Source organism: Diaporthe batatas (genome assembly GCF_019321695.1).
Source record: "Diaporthe batatas strain CRI 302-4 chromosome Unknown Contig00017, whole genome shotgun sequence".
In the NCBI taxonomy this organism is placed as follows: domain Eukaryota; kingdom Fungi; phylum Ascomycota; class Sordariomycetes; order Diaporthales; family Diaporthaceae; genus Diaporthe; species Diaporthe batatas.
In genome coordinates this window covers 509769-532178 of record NW_025408564.1, presented here as the reverse complement: position 1 = coordinate 532178, position 22410 = coordinate 509769, and the positions used below count along the sequence as shown (strand labels likewise).

Below are 22410 nucleotides of genomic sequence, written 5' to 3'. Positions count from 1 at the left end.
TGGAACCCCGGGCGCGTCCCTCTAACCCCCAGCGCAACCACTTTCTTTTTTTTTCTTTTTCGGCCTGGCGCCCGCCCGTTTTCACCCACCCACCGAACCCGACTGTCTGACTGACACAAAACATGTGTGGGATGGAGATGCCCATCCAACCAGTCAATTTTCCCCATCCCACATTTCTTGAAATGCGGTTACTGAGTAGGTATTCCGTCGGCTGTAGGGTTTTCTGTGCTCACCCCCTGCCCCCTCCCCCCCTCCCCCCTAGTCACACACCACATGTTTGCTGTGCCGGCCGGGGCTGGGTGGGTGTGTGGGCGGGCGGGTGGACGGGTGACGGACGGGTGATGCCGGGGTCTTATGTTGAGTTTGTAGTGTAGACTAACCACCTACGCTACCTGCTCGTGGTTTAGTGAGGTCCAGCACGGAACTTATTAGAACTGGACGATGGATAATAGCAGCACGTGGGTTGGTGGGCAATGCTTCCCAAGGGCGCCGCCGGCTGATATCAGTTGGCACCACCAACTAACTAATGCCCCTTGATCAGGGCCTGGAGCATATATGCAGGATCATATTAAGGGTGCCCAGGTCGTTAGATGCCACCTGACGCACTTGACACCACCCTAGCTGCCCTCACTCGCCGTCAAAGTCTCGGTCAATTTCTTTCTTTTTTTTTTCATGTCATGTTTCATCGTGCGCCGTTGGGGTTGTCCATGCCTGCCCGGGTACATTGCGTGACGTGAACTAAGAATTGTCCGGGGGGCCTTAATTCATGCACACAGGTACGCGCTAGATGTTCTAGAACACTTATTTTCGTAACGGGTGGGTTTGTTTTCCCCTCCCTGGCACATGCACGATGGTGGTTGCTGATTTGGGTCATCATCCATGGATGCGAAAGATGGTTTGCCATTTCGTATTTCGCCATGGGGATTTTGAATGTCCCGCCTGGGCTGGATCACGCACGCCTTGCCGGGGCTGGCACCGCGGCCCACTGGCACCGGCAGCTTCAGCTGTGGGCTTGTCGTCTGGCCCCGCGAGCATGTGCTGCAAGTGTGCCCCGATCTTAGTTGCTCAAGCAGCCACGGCGCACGTGCGAGTGTATTATGCCGCGCAGGGCTTATCCAAGGTATGAGCTAGCCAGCTGGTCATGTTCCATCTGCCAGGCCTCTGAAGGTCCCGTGCTTGGTTGTTCGTCCTGGATGGCCTTCTCTTCAAGCTCCCAGTGCCTCTCGCCGTGAACGACGTTCCCGTCTGGAAAACTTCAAGATGACAGCTAGGGTTCAGGAGAATGATGCTCTTTCCTGCCAGCTCTGGGGCTAGAGATGATCTTGAGGGCAAAGTATCTCCAGTACAGCATGCTACTGCCTAGGTAGGGAGCGGATATCTAAGCCTACTTAAGTAATTTACTGGTCTCCGGCATTGAACATTTGAGGTGCCTAGGTACCTTGGCTATATGGCCGAAGCCGATGAACCCTGTCAGCTCCAAGGCACATGGCCCACGGCTTCCAAGGTTATCAATTGATCGACTTCCCGATGCTGCCACGTGGGTACAGGCCTCAATTCTTCAGTGAACAGTCACAAACAGCACTAGTTGTATAATCGCAGAGTAATTATCCTTTATGTTGTACTCATAAATTGAGCTTACCCGCGACCGGTATGTAGGCTCCCTGGGTCAGTCTTGTACTACCTACGGTGGGATACGCACATACAGGGCTGATGTAACAGAGCATCGGATGATGGAGATTTTACTTCACTAGCATATAGAGAGGTGTTGAAGGTTAAATTTAAAGGGAAATTGTTTATGAGTTGCCTCATCATGTTGTATAAAGCTGGCGATGTTGTGGTTCCGATTCACTACCAACTTTAACGCAGAGATGTTGCCTAGCTTTCCGAGCTTTTTGCCCCCCTTCTCTAGAATTGAGTCGTTGCTTCCTTGAAAATTTGCAGAGCCCGTCATTCTGGTCTCTGGGGCGGCTTTAATTTCCATGTTGTGCCCAGGTGTGCGCCAGGTAGTCACGGTACTTGAGTAAAAGTCAGAAAATTTGAATAACCCGGGCCCGGGTAGTTGATAAACTGTACTAACAAAATAACTAGGAAAATCAAGGTCATAAAGATCATAAAGATCATCAAGATCATCGAAAAAGAAAAAAAAAGAGAAGAAGAAAAAAGTGCAAAAGAAAATGCACACTCGCAACGCTCGCTGGCAATATCCCAGTGCGCCTCGCTTTTGAGCAGTGCCATCCACAATTAATGCTCCCTTCTGGACAAAAACCCCTCAACAGCCTAGTAGCCTCTATCCATCTTCTTCACAAAAACCGCTCCTACTCAGCACCAGCCTCTTCCTTCCTCACAGCCGAGCAAAGCTGTCTGTTAAATACATGTTCCTTGGGCCCTCGCCCTTCCGCCGAGTGATCTAGTCGTCGTCATCATCGCAGTCGTCTCCCCTGCAGAAGGGCCGGGGGTAGCCGACGGGAACGGGCACCGGCCGGGGAACGGCGACGGGGACGGGCATCGGCTGAGGGACAGGCGCTGGGACGGGAACCACCTGGGGAGCCGGGGCTGGGACGGGCACGATCTGAGGAGCCGGGGCTGGGACAGGCACGATCTGAGGGGCCGGAGCTGGGACAGGCATGACCTGAGGGACTGGGGCCGGGACAGGCACGGGGTATGGGTACTGCCTGGGAACTGGAGCCGGAGCTGGGACGGGGACGGTGACTGGCCTCGGCACAGGAGCGGGCGCGGGCGCGGGGACCGAGACGATGATGGGCGCGGGCGTGGTGACTGGCCTGGGCGCCGCGGGGACCGAGACGATGATGGGCGCTGGCGTGGTGACTGGCCTGGGCGCCATCACTGTTGTCGTCCTCGGCAAGGCCGAAGCCGTGACTACCGCAGGGGCCACAAGGGTTGTTGTCGTCCTCGGCAAGACCGAAGTCGTGGCTATCGCAGGGGCCACGAGCGTTGTTGTTGCCCGAGCTGGGATGACGACCGGAGCAGGAGCCGTGAGGATGACCGGGGCCGGAGCTGTCACGACGGAAGGCCCAGGTGCAAAGACCGGGGCCGGAGCTGAGATGACGACGGGAGGTGGTGCGACGATCGGGCGTGGTGCTACGATAGGCGCAGGAGGCGGCACAACGACCGGGCGTGGTGCCACGATCGGGGCTGGAGCTGGGGCTGGAACGACGACGGGAGGCGGTGCCACGACGGGGCGTGGTGCCACGACAGGAGCTGGAGCTGGAGCCGGCACGACGACGGGAGGAGGAGGAGGAGGTGCCACGACGACTGGCGCAGGCGCAGGCATCGGCACGGGCCCGCACACGTGAGGCATGTGGTGGCGTGGTTCCAGACTGCGATCGTCGAACTGCGAGCCCTCATAGCCGCCCTCGCCCTCCTCGGATCCCTCGAAGGCGGATTCGGCGTTCTCGGAGGACTCGAACTCCCCAGACTCGGAGTCCCCGTTGAGGGCGCCATAGTCATCGCCGTATCCCGAATAGTTCTCGTAACCGTCGGCGGACATCGAGGTGACATCGTCATCGCGGACGGACAGGTAGAAGACTCCCTCGGGGGGTGCTTCTTCCGGGGCGGGGATGTTTTGCCTGTGGGCCTGTGTGTAAGTTGCTGGTTCCTGTGTTTTCTTAGGGGGTGGGAATTATAAAATGTGCAAGACTCACTCAATCGGCGCGGCTGAGGCGCTGATGAAGGCGGAAACAAGGATGGCGATGGTGCTGGCTGAGTGCTTCATGTTGACTGTTGAGGAGGCGATTCGGAGCTGTTGGGTGTTATCCCAACTATTGCAAGTCGGGGAATTGTGTTGAGTTGAGGAGCTGATGTTGAGGCTGATGATTGTGAAGGCTGATGAGGCTGGTGATGAATTAAAATTGAAGACATGTTGACGGAAACATGGACGTATTATATACTGTTGTCTTCAAGTTCACAACAACGTGTCAATAGCCCTGGAGGACATCTCACGACTGACTTGTTGATCTCGTCACCGTCCAAGTCGCGTTCGTGTGAGTGCTGCCTGATTCCTCACGTCCCAATTTGCGCATACTATATTTCTCAAATTGTGCGCGGGGTACTCGGTGTGCAACAATTCTTGTGATTTCTTCCCAATCGGAGCCTCGTAGACCTTCCGGGTGGTGTTTCCGCAGCCCGCCCTAGGCAGCTGGTTCCTCATGACGTGCACAGACCGAAACGGTTCAACCTGCCGTGGTGGTGTTCGTGGGGTGAACCGGGGTGAAGGGGTAAAATTCATGACGTTTCGTCCCGACTGCTCCCACGTCGTCCCATGTCGGCAGCGAATAGGCCTGCCTCGTCCCGTTTGGTAGCATTGGAGACCGACGACCAACTCAACCGTCGCAATTGTGTGAACTACTTCCGCAGGCCGAGGGCCTCTCAGGTTCGTACTTTCCTCTCGTCTCATATAATGTGAGAAACCGAGAAAGTATTCAAGCTTCTGAACAAAGCGCTCGCTTATTAAAAACCGTTGCACGGGACTCAGCCGAAGCCCCACTCGTGACTGGTGCATCTTAAATTGAATGCGAGTGATTCAAGTTGTGAAAAGACTTGGCAAATCACTTATCTCAACTCTTACAATTCGGTCAGTCCAAACAGAAAGCTGAACAAAAGCCATCTGAATCAACAGAGCACCAGAGGAGTCGAAACTTGATTGGGTATTTCTCGTGCCCAACTCACGTATCATTCGTTGAAGCATAGTGGATCAATACCAACATCTGTTGATACATGACATCACAGTAAAAGGCGGTGATCAAATTTCGTTTGCACATCGACGATAAATCTACTGTACGCTGGCATGAGCACTACCCAGGGCTGTCAAGCAGGAAGGTGCCGAGTGTCCGCATGACGAAGATGATTTGCTCATTGCTAAATTACTGCTGGCCGACCAACTCCAGAGGTCTGGATGTGGACACCGGAGCGCAGAGGAAAACAGGCCATACTCTCTCGACTGAAATTAAGGACAGTTGTCTCTATTGGTATTACTCGAATGAATTGCAGAGCACCAAGTAGTCAGTCACCCCGACAGCACGACTGGTTGCGTTCCATCAAGACACCGACCATCTCCAGGAGCTCCGATTCTCGCCCAAGCGCGTCTTCATGGAATCGTATACAGCTGTCTCAATTCTAGGCCTGCATAGTGAGCGATGACGGCTTCACACTCAGTGCCCCCACGACTCGGAATTTGCACTCAAATGTTCGGTGACCGTTCCGATAGCTGATCAAGTGATCCGGATCATGGGGTAGCCACAGACCCTATGGCTGAAACACTTCAAGATATCCAATCTCAATACTGGGTGTACTAATGTCCAGAGTATTGAGGCTTTCAACCACTAACTACATGACATCGAGGGAGAGTGGACATTGCATCGAAGAGAGCCAGAGCTGCACACCGGCACTTGATATCCATGACGTCGCAACAGATCAGGTAGTATTTCGGGAGCACGAGCAGGTGCCCTGTGATCTAATTCCATATTTTTGGGATGGGATTCAGGCCGTGTGATTGTAGTACTCAGTCCGAAGCTGCTGGGCTGATTCTGGGCCACTCACCAGCCCATGCTTTCGAAGCTCGTTGATCTTGCACCGGTGGCCATTGAGAGCATGAATCACGTTTGCGAAACAGGTGCACAAAAGGACGGCGGCAGTGGAGGATATGCTCAGCCACGCCATTTTCTGTAAGGTATCGGATGAGTATACTAGTTATTTCAGACCATGGGAGGTGACGCCAAGGAGGAAATACGGCAGGAAATGATTTCTAGAGACGCAGGCCGTGAGAGATATCGGGACATAGTAGTAATATCCCTGATGGTCACTCTATCTGCTGGCGGTTTTCGCTTCTTTTCCGATCTAATCTATGTGACCGTGATGTCCTCGCCGGCGATCATGCCTTGATCCCGAAGTCAGGGATATATCCCTTGGGAGCATGATTTCTCAAATGCAATTTTACCGGTCTCTGTAACCTAGGTATAGATGACCTCTTCCGATTGCCAAGTGTTTTTGTCGCCCATGGCCCCTTTCTATCGTCAAAGTGTTAGGGAGTGAAGGTGTGTACGCAGACAGCCTAGTGGTCGACCCGGACCCAGAGGTTCAGTACTGGGACTCTGTTAGGGCTGTCAACAACCCCCACGCTATTGGAGGAGTCATTCAGAAACAACTGAGCAAGGAGAAGGGGATCGATATACTGACACCTAATTACCCGGACTATGATGCTATAATTGCCGGTATTAAGCAGAGACGAGAATAAACGGTCATGTTAGAAGGGGGTTCTGAGATGCGCTGATGTCTCCGACTTTTGTTACTCGTCAGATCGTCTAAGCCACCTTGATGTCGATCATGGCATTAACGGCAGCCGATACATTTGTGGTCCAGCATAAACTCGACGAGAAATGATATCCGTCGCCAACCAAACACCAAGGACCACCAAACGGCAACATAGTCAAGCTGCAAAAGGCCGAACTCGTCAGGTCCTAAAGTCCACAAGCATCACCCACAAGTTACCTTACCCCCACACTTTCGAATGGAACACCGATGCGCAGCTTGAGCATCTGCAATGTTGGCCACTGCACCGGTCAACGAGGCATGACGAGACGAGCGCGTCGACCGCATCCTCTCGGCCAACCACAATTCCGCCTTCAACATGCATCGAAAACTCACCTTGACGTTTGCATGATAAATGAGACAGCACCTAGAGGGCATCATCCAATGAATGTGAATGAGTCACCTGGACGCTCCTCACCACGCCACCTGGCATAGGATTGCCTCTTGAGTGATACGTATGAATAACCACTTAGATGGTAATCAGGTCACTGAGTAATTAGCAACGTATTATTACTTTGGACAATCTTGTAGTGTTGGTGTATTACTGTAAGTCAAAGGCTGGACCTGCATTCCCACTCCCGTTGCCATATTCCGTTTTCCGGGCATGTCCACAGGTCCTACATTCATTGAACGTCATGAAAAGCCCTGACCAAATTGCAACGCAGGTCATCGCCCATAGCGTCCCCATCGAGGCATCTCCTGCGCCTAACGATCCACATGCCAAACCCCAGTCTCGGAGGCCTAGGCCCTATAAAGATTGAAGCCTTCAGCAACAGCCCGCTGCATGTCGTTCCACAGGATGTCAACGGACGGCGCAAACAAGCGAAGGATCTTGCGGTTCACACGACAATACCGTTCCACGAAGAGCTCCGCTTCTACATCGCTGCCGAAACAGATGTACAGCGCCCCAGGTCGGCCCGGCTCCACCTGCATCCGGAGCTGCACCACAGGGGAATACTGGTGGCCTGTCATGACCTTGACAATCCTGGCCGACGGGGCCATCCAAGCCAGACCGGCCATGTTCAGATCTGTATCTGGATTCACCGTCATGAACACTTCGTCGAGATCGGTGAAGTGGAACGGATGGACTGGGTACATCCGGGCCGGTCCATCACCAAGCGCATGGATGTTGATCGGGCACTGGATGGCGGAGTGAACAGCTAGCCCCTGTCGGGATCGGATCGGATCTATTTCAGAGCGCTCTAGAAACTTGAAGACGGAATTACCTCCAACCTGAATGTCCCTCAACAGCTCTGGAATCTTGTCGAGCAGGTTGACTGTGTCGCTGAACTTAAAGATCCTGTGGCTGTTGTCGCGGACAAACTTGACCAAGGTTTTCGAAATGGCTGCCGTGCTACTGTCCATGTAGGCTTCTTCCACAGCGCTGAGGACCTCGGTGAGCCATTGAGGACTCTGGTCTTTACATGTCTCTGCGTCGGAGGGGTTGAGCGTGCTGTCGAGGTGGGACTTGAGCCCTTCGATAGCCTTGGTCTTAGATTCGTTGAGGAGGAAGAAGTCGGCAAGTCGGAACAGTTGAACACAGAGGACCGGCAGGCCTTGGGCGTTGCTATGTTGCGGGATGTCAATGTCCTTGGCGTAGATGAATCGAAGCATGATGTCGACAAGCTTGGGGTCCTGCTCCTCCAGCACGAGGTCGCCTGATTTGCTCTCCTGGCGTGCCTCGCATTAGCGTTCAAAACCAAGACTGCGGTGAGACGCAACAGCAATAAGAGCATTACTTACTTACATGTTTCCATAGAAGGCAGCCCTGAAACACTCGCATCGGCTGCCCAGAATGAGTTTGTGTACATTCCAAGTCCGATCGTCACAAGTGATGGTGGCATCAGACAAGTAGCCATCGCTTTCGAAAAGGTGAATATCGGCGGTGGCAAGCCTGGCAAAACCACCAAGTTTCGACATTAGTGCTGTTGATGTGACCTTGGAGACTTGGAGACGCGTTTGACAGCTGCTGCCGGTGAAGGCTTGTGAAGGTGTTAGGATTGGAAAGAGGATGGGAAAGGTTTAGAAAAAAAGATTGAAGTGGGGCTGAAACTTAGCTGGCACAAAAGGTTGGAGGTTCAAACACACACTCGAGACTAGCCACGGTACCTAAACAGGGTGAAAAAGCAGTGTCGGTGTATTCTTGCTGGCAATGGGCTCTGCCTGTACTGCCTGTATCATCACTGCCTGAATTATCACATCCTTGCGTATCATTCAATTCTTTGAATTAAATGCATCAAACCAAGCTTTGTTTTTTCCGCCACATGACACTCTCGCGACGTCGGCATGGTTCGTCCTTGTTGCTGGCTCGAAAGCCTGTCTAACCCAAAATCCAAGTTGCGCAGTAAGGTTGTGATGCTACCTAGGTATGCACATCGATTAGAGGCAGGAGAAGAGCCACTGATTTGGCCCAACATTCCGGGCACCCGGTATTCCAACCGGAAAGACATTATTATGAACATCGCAAAGAAACCAAGGTGGGACTCATTAGTACCATTCAAAGTGGCCAATGTAAAAAAGATATTCCCAAGAACAAAGTAGTGGCATCGAGACGCCGCATTCGACAAGGTATATCAAAACGGTCCGACTAGCTACGGATTGAGATTGATCGGGGTCGCGGGAGGGGTTGCTTACCGAAAAAGACAAGCGATTTGATGCCCTGCAGGAACCGTAAATTGCTTGTAAACGGCGGTGTAAAAATAACCACCCAGGCAGGTACCTAGGTATTCACTTTGAGTTTACGGAGTCCGTTTTGACTGGCGTCTAGTCCGCTTTCAACTTAGGCGCCAAAATTTGGTTGCATGGTCCAGATTCTAACTTCCGGCCAATGACCTTTTGTGTTGCAAGCCAAAGGCCTGTTGTGCCGTAAGCCAATGACCTGTTGTAAAATGTGTCGTACGATGAAGCAGGCTGAGGATCATTTATGTACCGAATGAATTGTATGGTGGAATGGTCAGCTCACGTGATTTTGTGTTGGCCAAAGTACTATCACAGATCCTGTGAATGAACACCATAGTGATCTTGGGGCCTACATACCTAGGTACTTGGGTATCTTCCCAAGATTTTAGTATAAAGAGGGCTGACTTCCAATGTGCAACAGACATTATTTTATTCATCCTCCATTGATCACAGGTTCTCGTTGAATATATTTGACAGCATCGGTATTCTTCTTCTCACTACAAAATTCAGACACAACATTTGTCACTCCACACACTTCGTACTTTTATCTACACCAACGGCATTGGCATCATTCAAAATGCGTGAGTATTGCCTAGATATATTCTCCCTTGATCATCTCTTGTATTTGGGACTAAATGAAGGCCAGAGTTCTACGTCTTCATCGCTCTCCTCGCCGCGGACATTGCCTCTGCCTTTCATGGAAGTCCTATCCGCGTTGCATTTGAAGGCAACACCCAATTCGGAAAAAACACGCGGGATGACCAGCGTCAACATGTGCATGACGCGCTCGTATCAGCCTGTGAAGGCATCGGGGCGCAGGGATCTGACCCCCTGTCGGGTGGGTTTGACAGCGAGGGATATCATTTCAAGTACGTTTGCAGCTGTGCTCATGGTGATACGAGCCTGCCGTACACTGTGCGGGTGGATCCCTGGTGGTCTGCGCAGGCCACATACTCCAGCGGTTGCTAGACAGCTGGCGACTCGGGATTCCGATGATGAAGGGGGAACATTTGTCTATTGCATATGTACGCTAGCTTTGGTGGCTTATAGTTTCCGACATCGTCAAGTTCTTCATCGGTATCTACTAGAAGCTCGATATAGACAGGCTGGGTTTATTCTATTATATAGAACTTCTTCTAGAGTCTAATTAAACTTCTTTTATAGTCATATTAGGTCAAGTGGGACAACGTTGACAATATGACGAAGAGTTTCGACCTGGTCATGGATTGATTCCGGGAGCCCGAAATCCGCCGCTTCGAGTCGTTTCGAGGTTTAAATCGTCAAGGGTGAAATTTTAGTCCATCGTGGCAGCGTATGAACACATGGGCATCCACGGTGTGGGTAAGTACACGCAGTACCTAGGTATGTAAAACGTGTACGCCAAGAGTCATGCCTGTGTCGAGTTACCACGAAGCAAGACCTTGAAATGGATGTTCATCTAGTCGTAGAGTGGTCAGAGAATGCCAATCTCGCCACTGATTTCTTCCACACCAGGCTATCTCTTCGATGCGCTCGACAGTTGGTGTTCATATACGGTGCAAACATGTGGGGTGAGATATCTCACAAGACCTCTTCTCGTCTTGGCAGCCATCAGTGTTTCCAGCAACGACCCACGCAACTCGATTCCTTCACACCTTGCCCCATCTTCACTTCATAGCCCTGGGATAGTTCCGCGTCTCGTCGAGCAATCTTTGAATGCCTGCGATACTAGCTTCTTCTGTGCTTTCCCAGCTGCTTTACCCATCTTTTCTTGCATTAGGGCTAAACCCCGCTGCTCAAGTGCTCTCAGGTCCCTCTGCATGTTCCCAAGACGACAGGCTGAATTGCATTCTGTTTCATATCTCCTTGTGGCATGGACGTGCTGTTTTGTGTCTGCAAATGGCAAGGTCTGGTCCGGAAATAGTGAGGGTGCTAGGGTGGCGCTGTGGTCGGAGACGGTCTCTGTTGACACCCAGTGGATTTGGCCTCAGCGAATGTCCCATTGCACCCTCCTGACGTGCTTCAAAGTGCAGACCACAGAAAAACAAGTCAACATCACTTACCCAAATAATGGCAGCTGCATATCGGTCTACTCGTTCGGGTTCACGAAGTCATCGTCATCATTGAAGAGCATCCCGGAGAACCGAATCCCCGTCATGAGAGAAAAGCCCATGAGGCAATTGAGCAAGAGTGACGGAAGTTGGGCAATCACTGGCAAGCATCCTCGCTATCTTCTACTAGACACACTCTTCGTATATAATCGGTACCTGGGTATAAAGTCGGTCAGATGGATGAGTTAGACTGACCTCGCGATGGAAGGATCTGTCCTGACACATGTCTAAGGCCTAGTAGATACAACATAAGTCTAGATGACACTAACCTACCTCCTTAATACCTAGGTATCTGGGTATACGGCTGAACTGCTGGCTCGGATGCATTGACAATGCGGCCCTAGAAGACATACTCCTAATCTGAGCAGCTCTTCTTCATGCATCTTCTAAATCTTCCCCCTGTCGTGACTCCGCTTCTTCATACTCCGCTCAGCCGACACAATCATGTTGACGTGATTGCTTAGAGCTACCACGTTTTGCTGCTGGTCTAAGATGATAACTTCCAAATCTAGCCTGCCGTTCTGAATTACCTTAGCCGAGCAACGTACGAAGAGCCACTCTGCCCCTTGCTCCGGTAACGACCGCTTGACGTCGAGATTTAGCGACAGCGTCGGGTACCAAAATGTTTCGTCAGTCCGAAAGGGCGTCTGCTCCTCGTCGGGCCCAGGCCTCCACCCTTCGACAACCATGGGGTAGGAGTCGGCGACGTAGCCCAGGTCGTGGGTCATGAACCTTTGGCCCTTCCCCTTGAGGCGCAGCCACAGGTCCACAACGCCGCGGCGGGTGCCAGTGCGAGGGACGTAGTGCTCGAGGTTGTTGTGCGTGCGGACGAACGAGGTGAAACGCGCGCCGAGTGGGTTTTCCTTCCGGACCCAGTGGGGGTCGCGGCCCAGCTCGAGGAGGCTCAGGTCAACAGGCTTGGGTGGCGGCTGCATGGCCCACCCGCTGTCGAGCGTCAGGCCTCTTTCGAGGCTGATTCTGCTGTTGGTCACGTAGGCTAGCACGTTCTTGCGCGAGCGGGCGGTGAGCCACGGGGCCGCCGCCAGGTTGACGTCGTGTTGGTAGAGGGTGACGTGGACTGTGGACGCGGCCCGGCCGAGCTTCACGTCCTCGATGGTGATGACCGCGGGGCCGATCCCCGTGGGGTTGACGTATTCGAAGTGCGACGAGATGGTGTCTCGCTGCCCGCGGTCTGCGAGGTGGAGCGACACCGCGCGCAGGATCACCGAGGCGACATACCCGCCGTTGGGGACTGTGCGAGCTCCGCGTCAGTTCAGATTTTCGCAACTTGGGAGACGGGCAGTGTCACGCAGTACCGACCTAAGCCTATGCACCAAGCTGATACTAAATTGGCACCGTACGCGCAGGAATCCAGTCTTGTCAACTTTGTTGCCTCGGCTAACGGCACCAGCTCCTGAGACGCCGGAGACGCCATTTCGAAACGGGGGAAGAGACTGTCGCCGTAATGGAACGCTGCTCTGAATCCCAAGTCGCGAATCGGATCGGGATACCGCCTCTTCAATAGTCCAACAGCTCAAGAAATGCTCCGATATAGATCACCAGATTCGGATGCAACGGAAAAAAGGGAGAGAAAAGAAAAAGAGGAGCCGCATGGGATGGATTAAAGCTGTGGCGCTCAACTGCATTGTCTGAGTGCTGGAATCCGGAGAATATCAACTCAAGACACAGGGGACCTAGTCAGATGTATCCACCAAGCCTCAAGAAGCCGCGCTCGGCCCGTGGGAGGCCGGCTCCTTTATAGGTCACGGCCGAGATGTATTCGACGAGTCATTAGGAGACCCCTTCACAACATCAGAGATGCGGTCATCCTATCGGCCGAAGCATGCAAGAGACACTGCTGTCTTTGATCTACCTAGGGAAATCAACTCCAACTCGTCGACCATCACAGTGAATTATCCCAGGGTTCATCTACGTCTCCTCTCCTACGGCCAGATCTTCGTCCGCGAGTAAGCATTTGCCACTGAATAAAGGGACCGAACGTGTACAATCAATGAAGTGTACCTTGGTACGGGTTGGAAACGGGGCCACCTTCCGCTCCCGACGACCGACAGAAGACGCCAGGTTGTCCACCCAACCACCAGCTTTTGTTTGTCTAAAATTCAAATATATAGCTACACTCCAAGCCTAGTCTACAAACCGAGCTGTACGTGGGGACCATTTCCTTCACCCACAAATACGTCTTTAACTCGATACTCATACTTGGCCCCGCCGGGATGGTCGACTCGCATATCAAAGCGACGGACCAGCATAGCAACCGCGAGGGAAAGCTCCATGTACGCAAGCTGCTTTCCGATACACCCCGTCGCACCGGCGCTGAAAGCATTGAAAGCCGTGCTTGATCCACGATAGCTGCTACCATCGTCACCATTGAGCCATCGCTCTGGGCGAAACTCGTAAGGGTCCGAGAAATATATCTCGTTCCGGTGAACCGAGTACGCTGAAACTCCTACGGTGGTTCCGGGGGGCACCCATACGCTGTCGACCTGCTGGCCGTGGGTAAGAATCTCACGAGGGAGATGTCCCGGCGTCGGTGGTGTCAGCCGCAGGCTCTCATCAATGCAGGCTCTGAGATATGGGAGTTGCGCGAGTTTGTTCCCGGGCTCGTAGCGAATTTCTTGGTCTCCCGGGAAGGCGTTTCGCACCTCTTCCTGCAACCTCGCCAGGGTCTCAGGCCGGTTGACCAGATAGTGAATGGTAGCTGCCAGGGCGCCAGATGTCGATTGGGAACCCGCCACCATGAGCAGCACGCTTTCGCAGGCCAGATCCCCAATGCTGTACGCTTGTCCAGTTTCCGGGTCTCTGCCATTAAGTAGGTGGTGAAACATATCCTTATCCAGCACGCTTTTACCTGGTTGGCTTTCTTTCCCTCTTCGCTCTTTTAGGGCGCTGAGACAATAATCACGAAATCGCCTATTGTCTCGGTATGACTGACCTCCGATGTAGGGTCCAAGTCTTGTCTTGAAGAGGAGATAGCGGAGAGGCTGGGTGAGGGGATGATAGCCAATCGTGTACCAGCATCTCGTGGCCTGCGGCACAAGCTGTGTGATGTGCCGGCCCTCGGGTGATTCCAACAATCCGAAGGACTTGGAGAAGCAAATATAGCCAAGGATGTCAAAGATGAGGTATTCACTCCACCTCCCGAGGTCGACTGTCCCTCCGCCGGTGCTGCTGGCTTCCTGCTCGAGCTGGCGCAGCCACGTTCCAACGTTCTTATTGATCAGCGGTTCGTAGTCCTTCAGGGCTTTCTCTGAGAAGGCATATGACAACAGCCGCCGCTTGACACCATGCCTTGGCTTATGCCTGGCAGTTAGCGTGCTCTCAAAGCCTCCAGCTGAGTCGCGAACACATTGGTACCAGTCCGCTTTGATAATGTTGGCCTTGCGAGACTTGTAGATTGAGTCTATCGCAGAGGTGGTGTTGAAAGATAGGCAGTTGGGGGCGAAACGGACGACGGGACCATATTTGGCATGGAGGCCATGAAGCCAGGTATGTCGGTCTCCCTTTGCGGCATGGTACCCATTTGGCCAGGCACTTAATCTAGTGAAGATGTGTCCTGGTTGGGTTGCGAGTGGATGGAGGTACAGCCGATAGACCGCGAGGGTGAGAACCTTGAAAGTTCACTCATCAGCAGGGATTTCCTACAACGTCGCAGTATGATGAGGTAACAGGTGGCACAAGAAGGGATCTCGGCTCAACTCACCGGGAGAACGACCAAGGTGAAAAGTCCAACACAGCAAGCATCGAGGAAGTCCACCTTTGCAAGGGAAAGGTGCACCCACGGCGTGCTCACTGTCATTGTCGGCGTCTGTCAATGGATCGGATGGCCGGGTTGTGCTTGGGGATGACACCAGAGTAGTAGCAAGTAGTTTGCGCCAACCACGGCTCTTGCGGATCACATGAGAGGAGGCTTTCGATCGACGCAGTGCAAAACAGGGCTGGAAGCCGTCTGCGCGGCACTAGGACCAATAAGGTCCACGGGTATTATCACGATTCGTGGCTGCATGTTCAACCATGCGATCCTACGACTCATTGGTGGCTAGGCTATATCCAGATGCCGACATGGCCGATAATTCGAGGTCATAAGGCTTGAAGGGAATTAATGCTGCCGATCTCGTGTACTCCACGAAGTGGAGACATATTCCCCACGTGACTGGAACGTCCTGTGAGTGTGTGTGCACGTGGGTGACTGGGGGCCTCACTGGCTGCCTGCTTAGTCATCCGGTGTTGCCCATTCGCCCATACCCTCTAGGACCTAAACCTTCCCCCTGCGATCCCTTCAAACCTTTCCCCTTACATAGAAGGTAGCGCCGTCTTAATCTGAATTGATGTATTGAGGACAGTTACCTTGTCTCTGTTTCCCCTCTCGTGACACCTCTTAGTCGATCTAAGCGAGGTGGATTAATGGATGAGTTATAATACTAGTAAAGCTGTATGATTATAAACGCAAGGATTCATGAGGTAGAAAACGAGGGTTGAAGAGATATATGTTGCTCTAATGCACCGACCTTACTTTATATAATAGATTTACTATAGACTATAATAAATAATAGGAATACTTAGTTATTAATATTATATTTTAAAGAGTTATTAAATATATAATTATAAGAAACTACTAAATTTAAATTAATTTTTATTTTATTCTATTATTTTATATTAATTTAATTTCTTTTACTTAAATTATTAAAACTATTTAATATTTAAATTAACTTTATTATATCTATTTTAATTATAAGTATTTCTCATTTTAAATTAAATTTAAATTTCTAATAAGAAGCACGATTTACGATAATACTCCTTAGGTTTTAAATTACCTAGGGTGGTAATGATGACCACCACTTATCATGGCATTTTGAATGTAAGAGGTATCGGAAGTTTATTTACCCACTGACGAGTCACCGCAAAAGTTAAATTGAAAGCATAAAAGTTAAAATCGAAAACCAATGCACAATCTTTTTTTTCTTTCGAGCAAAGATCCCCGCAAGTAGAAGCCGATGATCCGGTCACCTAAAAAATCCAACCTAGACCTCACCGCCAGGACACCGAACGAGCAATGGCGCCAATCCCACCGCCTTCCAACTTGCCACAAGGCACCGTCACAGAACCAATCACGGTCCACCGTCTTGAGTCGTACACGAGAACGCCATTCACGACTGTGGTACAGCGCTTCCGTACACTCGTCCCACAAGTTGACCTGAAGGATCTCAGATCTCAGACTAGCGCCGAGGGAATACGGAAAGTTATCGAGTCCACGCTCGAGCAGTTGGATGCAGATTCTTTCGCATACAAAAGGCAATTTGTCTTGTTCTATGAATTGAACCATTCTGGCTGGATCCGCCACTTCCTCCAAGCCGAACCCACTGCGTCCACCTCGCCATCTCGCACCATTGTAGAGTCATCCCATCAAACCCCGAGGGAGACTGATGCGCGTAAGGGAGGGGGTCTAATACGTTTCATCTTCGGCAACCCGCTGATTGCGGCCGAGATCCTAAATAAAGATGCTGAGGCTGGTCTCCATGTGCCGGTTGAGTGTCTGTTCGTTGAGACGGGTGACAACAGCGCTCCGGGAACAAAAATGGTTGTAATGATGCCAGGGGGACTGATCGCTAGAAATAAGACTAATGAGAGTACTGAATTTGAAGGGAAGGCATTGAGTCTCAAGGTGGCCGAGTTGGAAGAGAAAATATTGAGGCTAGTTGAAGAGCTCATGAGATAGCGGTGGCGATTCGACTCAGCGGCTTTATGAGGGGTTGCTTGTTATACGAGACAGATCTGCACTGGCTGCCAGAGGATGCGACTTCCCAACAAAGAACAAGTCAGAGTCAATTCAACCACTTGACCGACATGTTGTGGATCTCAAGTTTGAGTTTGGCCTTCAGAATGCAGATGTTCATTACCTAGGTAGCCTTCTAAGTTGCAACCACCCTAGGGTATCAATTGATTCTAACCGCGTCTCAACACGCATGCGGTGTACCGTATCCAATCATATGGCATCTTCTATCTTGAGCTTCCCACCCGTACCAAACAGACTCGCCTCTCGTTGCTTATACTCGGGTCCTGGACTGATCCCCTTTCTGTACCACAAGGCCCCGTTCTTGACGTTCTCCTTCTCTCCAAGCTCCGCCTCACTCCTCAGCCCAAATCTCACATCTTTCTCCCTGTCCTCCTCCACCCACTGACATTGTGAAAAAGCCAGCTTCAAATCGTCATATCCAAAGGTGCCTTTACCATGGTAGTGGTTGCCTAGTAATGGAATAATAGCCTTGCTCGCGATCGGTGAGTAGTAATGCGGAATCTTGGAAAAGAGATGGTGCGTGACGTGATCGCTGCTGATGTGGTGGAAGAAGTGGGTTCCAATGAACCCAAAGTCTCTGTCGATCGTTGCTGTCGCACCGCGGATGAACGTCCAGGATTCGCTGGTGTATTTCGGTACTGAGGGGTGGGTGTGGTGCAGGTAGGTGATCATCACGATCCAATGGTTGACCCACGTCCACGGCACTATGTAGATCCAGAACACGGCCTCGAAGGAGCCGAGATGGAGATAGAGGTAATAAAGGCCGGATATTGTGGCAAGACAGCCGATGTCGCTCAAAATGATAGACATGACTTCAGAAGACCGGAAAAGCGCACCCCAGGGATCGAAGTGCGAATGGCGCCAAGCGCTCATGTTCTTCTTGATGACGGCGGAGGGAGGGCAAGTGATATTTGAAAGAATGTACCAGTTCCACCCAATCACTTGTTGTAGCAAGATCCTTAGGAACAAAACCACCGGAGCATCCTCACCGACTTCATCGATGAACTCTACCGCGACCCCGATCTTGCGGGCATACTCGTTGCGTTGCGGAGGAACGTAATTGAGATCCTTTTCGATGTGGTTGGCGTAAATGTGGTGTCGGCGATGGGTAGACTTCCAGGAGAAGTACGGTGCAAGGAGAAACGAATGCAGGACGAAGCCGACTGTATCGTTGAGAGTAGATGAGTTGCTGAAGCCGGAGTGGCCAGCATCGTGGGCCAGAACCCAGAGACCTGTCCAGACTATCCCCTGACAGAAGCCATAGATGTTGACGACAAGGTAGTAGAGAGGAGTGGATGAAAGGACCGCGGGAATGCTAAGAAGTTTGTGAAAGGCGATGAGAATGACAGCCGAATAAATCAGGTCCCGTATCAGATAGAAAAAGGACCAGAAAAGGTGGGGGGTGAAGCAATAGTCCGGAATCGCCTCACGAAGCTCTCGAATGCCAGCTTTTTTGTTCACATGCTGTGTCATATTTTCAGCCCACAGTATGCAACTCAAACAGGGTTATCAGTACTCACGCCGCCCTCTACCAGCTGGGATGGGTGAGGCTCATTTTTGGTTTGAAACCCTGTTCTCTCGGTCTCCATTGCGCCTAGTAACAGCTTCGTATCAGTGTGAAAAAATATGTGAAAAGCAACATCCGAGACACTGGTGCCACTGGAGTTCTCGTTATGGGTAATTGCTTCTTTATAGTTGTCGGAACCGCAGATTCAAGTTGTGGTGAGTCTACAGGGTCTTGAAACGTGCTGGGCTTGGATCTTCTCCCATCCTTGCTCCCAGCTACCTAGGTATTCTCCGTCATCGGTATCACCTCTGTTAAGAGATTAATCTCGTCTAATTATTATAATAAACACTGTCTCTATTCGTCATTCTATTATTTAGGATATTTTCCATCATTTTAATGAAAATTATAATTAGGAATAAATTCATTATAGTAAAATACTGAATTTGTTTATTTAAACATAAGTACTGCGCGGCAGAGAGTAATTATGACATGCGACCTGCACCGGGAATATAGTAGGGCTGAAAAAGTCTCAGGACACTTAAAAATTTAAATCTTTATATTTTAGATATACTTTATATATCTAACTTTATAGTAGTTTAAAGTTTATAAGATTGTTTGTAATATAATTTAATATATTTTCTTATAGTTAATAATTTTTAAAGAATTTAAAGTAAATTATTTAAAATATTTATATAAGATTCTAATAGTAATATACTTTTTAATAATAGTATTTTAAATTTAATTAAAAAAGTTTAAGAAATAAATAAAAATAATTATGTTTTTAATATAATAAATATTAATAATTATTATTTATAAATAAAAAAATATTAATAATTACTTTATTAAAAAAACTATAAAGATTAAAAAAGATTTATTTTCTTTTTTTCTTAAAAGTAACTTAAGTTATTAATGTTTAAAACTTTTAATAATTTTTAAATTTTTATTTTTATTATTTTTAAAATTTAATAAAGCTTTAAAATTATTTCTTTTAATATTTATAAAAATATTATAATATACTTTATATATTACTTTTATATATTACTTTTATATATATTAAAAGTTTAAATTTTCCACTAATGTCTAATATATTAAAATACTAAATTAAAATTAGTAACTTTAGGTGTGAAAATAAGAAGTGTCCTAAAACTTTTTCAGCCCTACTGTATAACGAACGTAGCTACTTACTCGCTAACAAGAAAGACTATAGGAGCAGGGTGTATGATTGATAATGACCCGAAGAACCCGAAACAGCCCCGAAGGACTCGGAGTGATCGATCGCCCTTATACCGCAATTTGTATCTACGCCGCTATGGCCCAGTGAAATTTTTAATGTTGAAATATTTTAGTTAGCTAGCGATTTTTAATTTTATTAGGGTAGGTAGGGTGAAAGATTGAAATTTTAGAGGTCTTTATTTAACTTAAAACTAATAAATAATATTAAATAACTTTAAAAATTTCTTATTTAACTTTAATTTAAATTTAAAAAAGTAAAGTTAAGGCTTATATTTATTTAAACTATTAAATTAAACTTAGTATATAAATTTTAATTTCTTTTACTAAAGAGTGTAAAATTAAAATTTCCTTTAAAAGAGAGAGTAGGTTTAACTTTTTACTATCGCTAGCCGCTATAACCGATAAGTAAATATAGTTAGAAATAGTAAATCTTTTATTATACTCTATAATTTTCTTTTATTATATTAATGCGCGATTTAATAGGTTTTAACTATAATTACTAAATGTTTTTATATAATACTTTAATTTAAAACCTATTTTATAAGCATAGAGTTAGAGTAATAGAAATCCCGTTGGATTTAATAGGCTAATTTAGAAAGTAGGTATATTCAGTGTATTTTATACTTAAACCGGGTGGTTGGAATCATGGAGTGGGTCGAGATCTAGGCTGCCCACATGAGATACAAAAAACATTTTTTTTTGGTTTTCTCACCGCCTAGAATAATAGATTCCTGCACGGAAGGCCGCGACTCCACTACTCCGTCATCCTGAATCTAGTATCTGAGCGAGATCTGGGATTTGGGCGAAGAAGCAGCCGAGCTGCTGGCTTCAATCAAGCCGGATGATTCAGGTAGTCGAATGATGCATCCTGAGGTCGCTTATTAATGCCACTCACTTCACTGCATGCCTACCTAACTAGGTAGGTATGCACGAGGGTTCTGACTCGTGCCGGTCAAAACGTGTAGCGCATGCCAAGTCGATGGTCCTCAGAAGGTCCAGGGGAACCTTGCACATCTCCGATACCTAGGTAACACCCACCCTCAGCTCAGCGACACCGCGATTCAGTTCGAAAAAGCGCTGCCCGGCATCCGAAATATAAAATTTTACTCCATGTTGGTATTATCAACTCAACTTGACGCTCTATGAATTCGATTGGCCCTTAATGATATGTAAGTTAGCTGTGTAGTATTGTATGTATAAGTAACGTTGAGTAACTGTTCTAATGTCTGTGAGGGGTGATAAATATTGATTCAAAAGAAAAACCTAGATGTTTGTGCACGTACATATTAACCATCCAGCTTGTTGTATCCACGTGGGATCTGTCCCTGTGTGCTCTTGAACAACGGAAACAATGGACTACCAACATCTCCAAAGAAGCGGACCTCACGACCTGAGTGAATGTCTACTCTTCACGATTCTCATAACCTCTACTGCGGTCATTTATTTGATCCGGAGAGCAGTGAAGCCAAGCAAAACCACATTATATCACAGCGAAAATAGCATCATACTCCAGGGCGATGATGGGGGGCAGAGACCCTTTGCAGACCTTTGCAAATCCATCATATCACCCTGTCATCTCAGCCCACTTCTATTCAACGGCCACCTTCAAACAGCCGGAAACCTGTCTTCTGGCCGCTCCGCCCCAATATCATACAGACGTCATCTTTTCGAACAGGAAGATAACAGATATCCCGGAACTTTTGCTGTCGACTTTGTTGTGGATGACCCAGAATCGCAGCGCCGAGATTTCACGACCGAGGAATTCCAACGCCTCCCTTCGGTCGACTGCAGCCCTCTCCTGATAATCATCCACGGTCTCGCAGGTGGCTCCTCCGAATCCTACATTCTCGACCTCCTCTCATCCCTCACAGGTCGGAATGGCGGCGAGTCTTGCCAAGATTGGAAGGCCTGTGTGCTCATTTCCCGAGGGTGCTCCGGCCACAAGCTCACCAGCAGGCTCTTCTACTCCCCCGCATCGACATACGACCTAAGGCAACTCACATCCTGGCTCCCGCGCATGTTCCCCAACCGCCCCTTGTACGCCATCGGGTTCTCACTAGGTGCCAACATACTCACAAGATACCTCGGTGAACAAGGCGCCTCATGTCCTCTACGCGCCGCCGTCTCGATCTCGAACCCGTTCGACCTTCACACGGGCAATATTCTCCTGCGGCGGTCCTGGATTGGCCGCCTCTACCTCCGCGCGCTTGGCTCATCGCTCAAAACGCTGTTTCTCAAGCACGTCTCCCAGCTCTCGCTCAACAAGTCTATTGATATCGACCAAGTCCGTGGAGCGAAGTATTTACACGAATTTGACAAAGTGGCACAATTGGAAATGTGGGGATACTCAACGGTCGGGTCGTACTATAGAGGTAGCTCAAGCGTTGATTCTATTCGTGATATCAGGGTCCCCTATTTTGCAATTTGTTCTGAAGACGATCCAATTGCTGTCATCGATTCTGTGCCTAAGGAGGAATTTGAGGGCTCAGAGTACGCTGTGCTATGTGCTACGGAGCGAGGTGGTCACATAGGCTGGTTCGAAGTAGGAGGACAGAGATGGGTAGTAAGAACTATAACAGCTTTCTTGCAGGAGATGCGACAAATGTCCCTTTGTTCCTAGTTGAGATAGACAATTACGTTTGCATTGTGTAATACTTTACAGCTTGTCCTGGAATGTTTGCGTACAACCCGCACTTTCTGCCCGTTATTTTGAGTTCTTGAATCTGACAAAAGTGAATCTAACTTTTTTCTGCACATGGCTGTTG

At 49.3% G+C, this 22410-nt stretch overlaps 6 protein-coding genes across 6 annotated transcripts; 1 reads left to right on the top strand and 5 right to left on the bottom strand.

The window, feature by feature from the left end:
• Window positions 1–2407: 2407 nt before the first annotated feature.
• KVR01_011822 (uncharacterized protein) lies at window positions 2408–3733 on the bottom strand (the record flags this gene model as incomplete). The annotated part of the gene is made up of 2 exons (XM_044794040.1): window positions 2408–3587; window positions 3663–3733. 2 exons carry the CDS (start codon window positions 3731–3733, stop codon window positions 2408–2410), a joined length of 1251 nt encoding a protein of 416 aa, XP_044638903.1.
• A 3332-nt stretch (window positions 3734–7065) lies between these two features.
• KVR01_011850 (uncharacterized protein) lies at window positions 7066–8244 on the bottom strand (the record flags this gene model as incomplete). Its single annotated transcript, XM_044785827.1, has 3 exons — window positions 7066–7891; window positions 7937–7990; window positions 8072–8244. The coding sequence occupies 3 exons, from the start codon at window positions 8242–8244 to the stop codon at window positions 7066–7068; spliced, it is 1053 nt and encodes a 350-aa protein (XP_044638931.1).
• A 1336-nt stretch (window positions 8245–9580) lies between these two features.
• Window positions 9581–9972, top strand: KVR01_012095 (uncharacterized protein; the record flags this gene model as incomplete). Its single annotated transcript, XM_044784519.1, has 2 exons — window positions 9581–9584; window positions 9650–9972. 2 exons carry the CDS (start codon window positions 9581–9583, stop codon window positions 9970–9972), a joined length of 327 nt encoding a protein of 108 aa, XP_044639176.1.
• Window positions 9973–11479: 1507 nt separating this feature from the next.
• On the bottom strand, window positions 11480–12528 carry KVR01_012018 (uncharacterized protein; the record flags this gene model as incomplete). Its single annotated transcript, XM_044788634.1, has 2 exons — window positions 11480–12345; window positions 12414–12528. 2 exons carry the CDS (start codon window positions 12526–12528, stop codon window positions 11480–11482), a joined length of 981 nt encoding a protein of 326 aa, XP_044639099.1.
• A 715-nt stretch (window positions 12529–13243) lies between these two features.
• KVR01_011962 (uncharacterized protein) lies at window positions 13244–14940 on the bottom strand (the record flags this gene model as incomplete). Its single annotated transcript, XM_044794284.1, has 2 exons — window positions 14815–14940; window positions 13244–14722 (listed from the first exon to the last, which is right to left on the bottom strand). Exons 1-2 carry the CDS (start codon window positions 14908–14910, stop codon window positions 13244–13246), a joined length of 1575 nt encoding a protein of 524 aa, XP_044639043.1. The 5' UTR covers window positions 14911–14940.
• Window positions 14941–17094: 2154 nt separating this feature from the next.
• On the bottom strand, window positions 17095–18494 carry KVR01_011834 (uncharacterized protein; the record flags this gene model as incomplete). The annotated part of the gene is made up of 2 exons (XM_044786106.1): window positions 17095–18369; window positions 18426–18494. 2 exons carry the CDS (start codon window positions 18492–18494, stop codon window positions 17095–17097), a joined length of 1344 nt encoding a protein of 447 aa, XP_044638915.1.
• Window positions 18495–22410: the final 3916 nt, after the last annotated feature.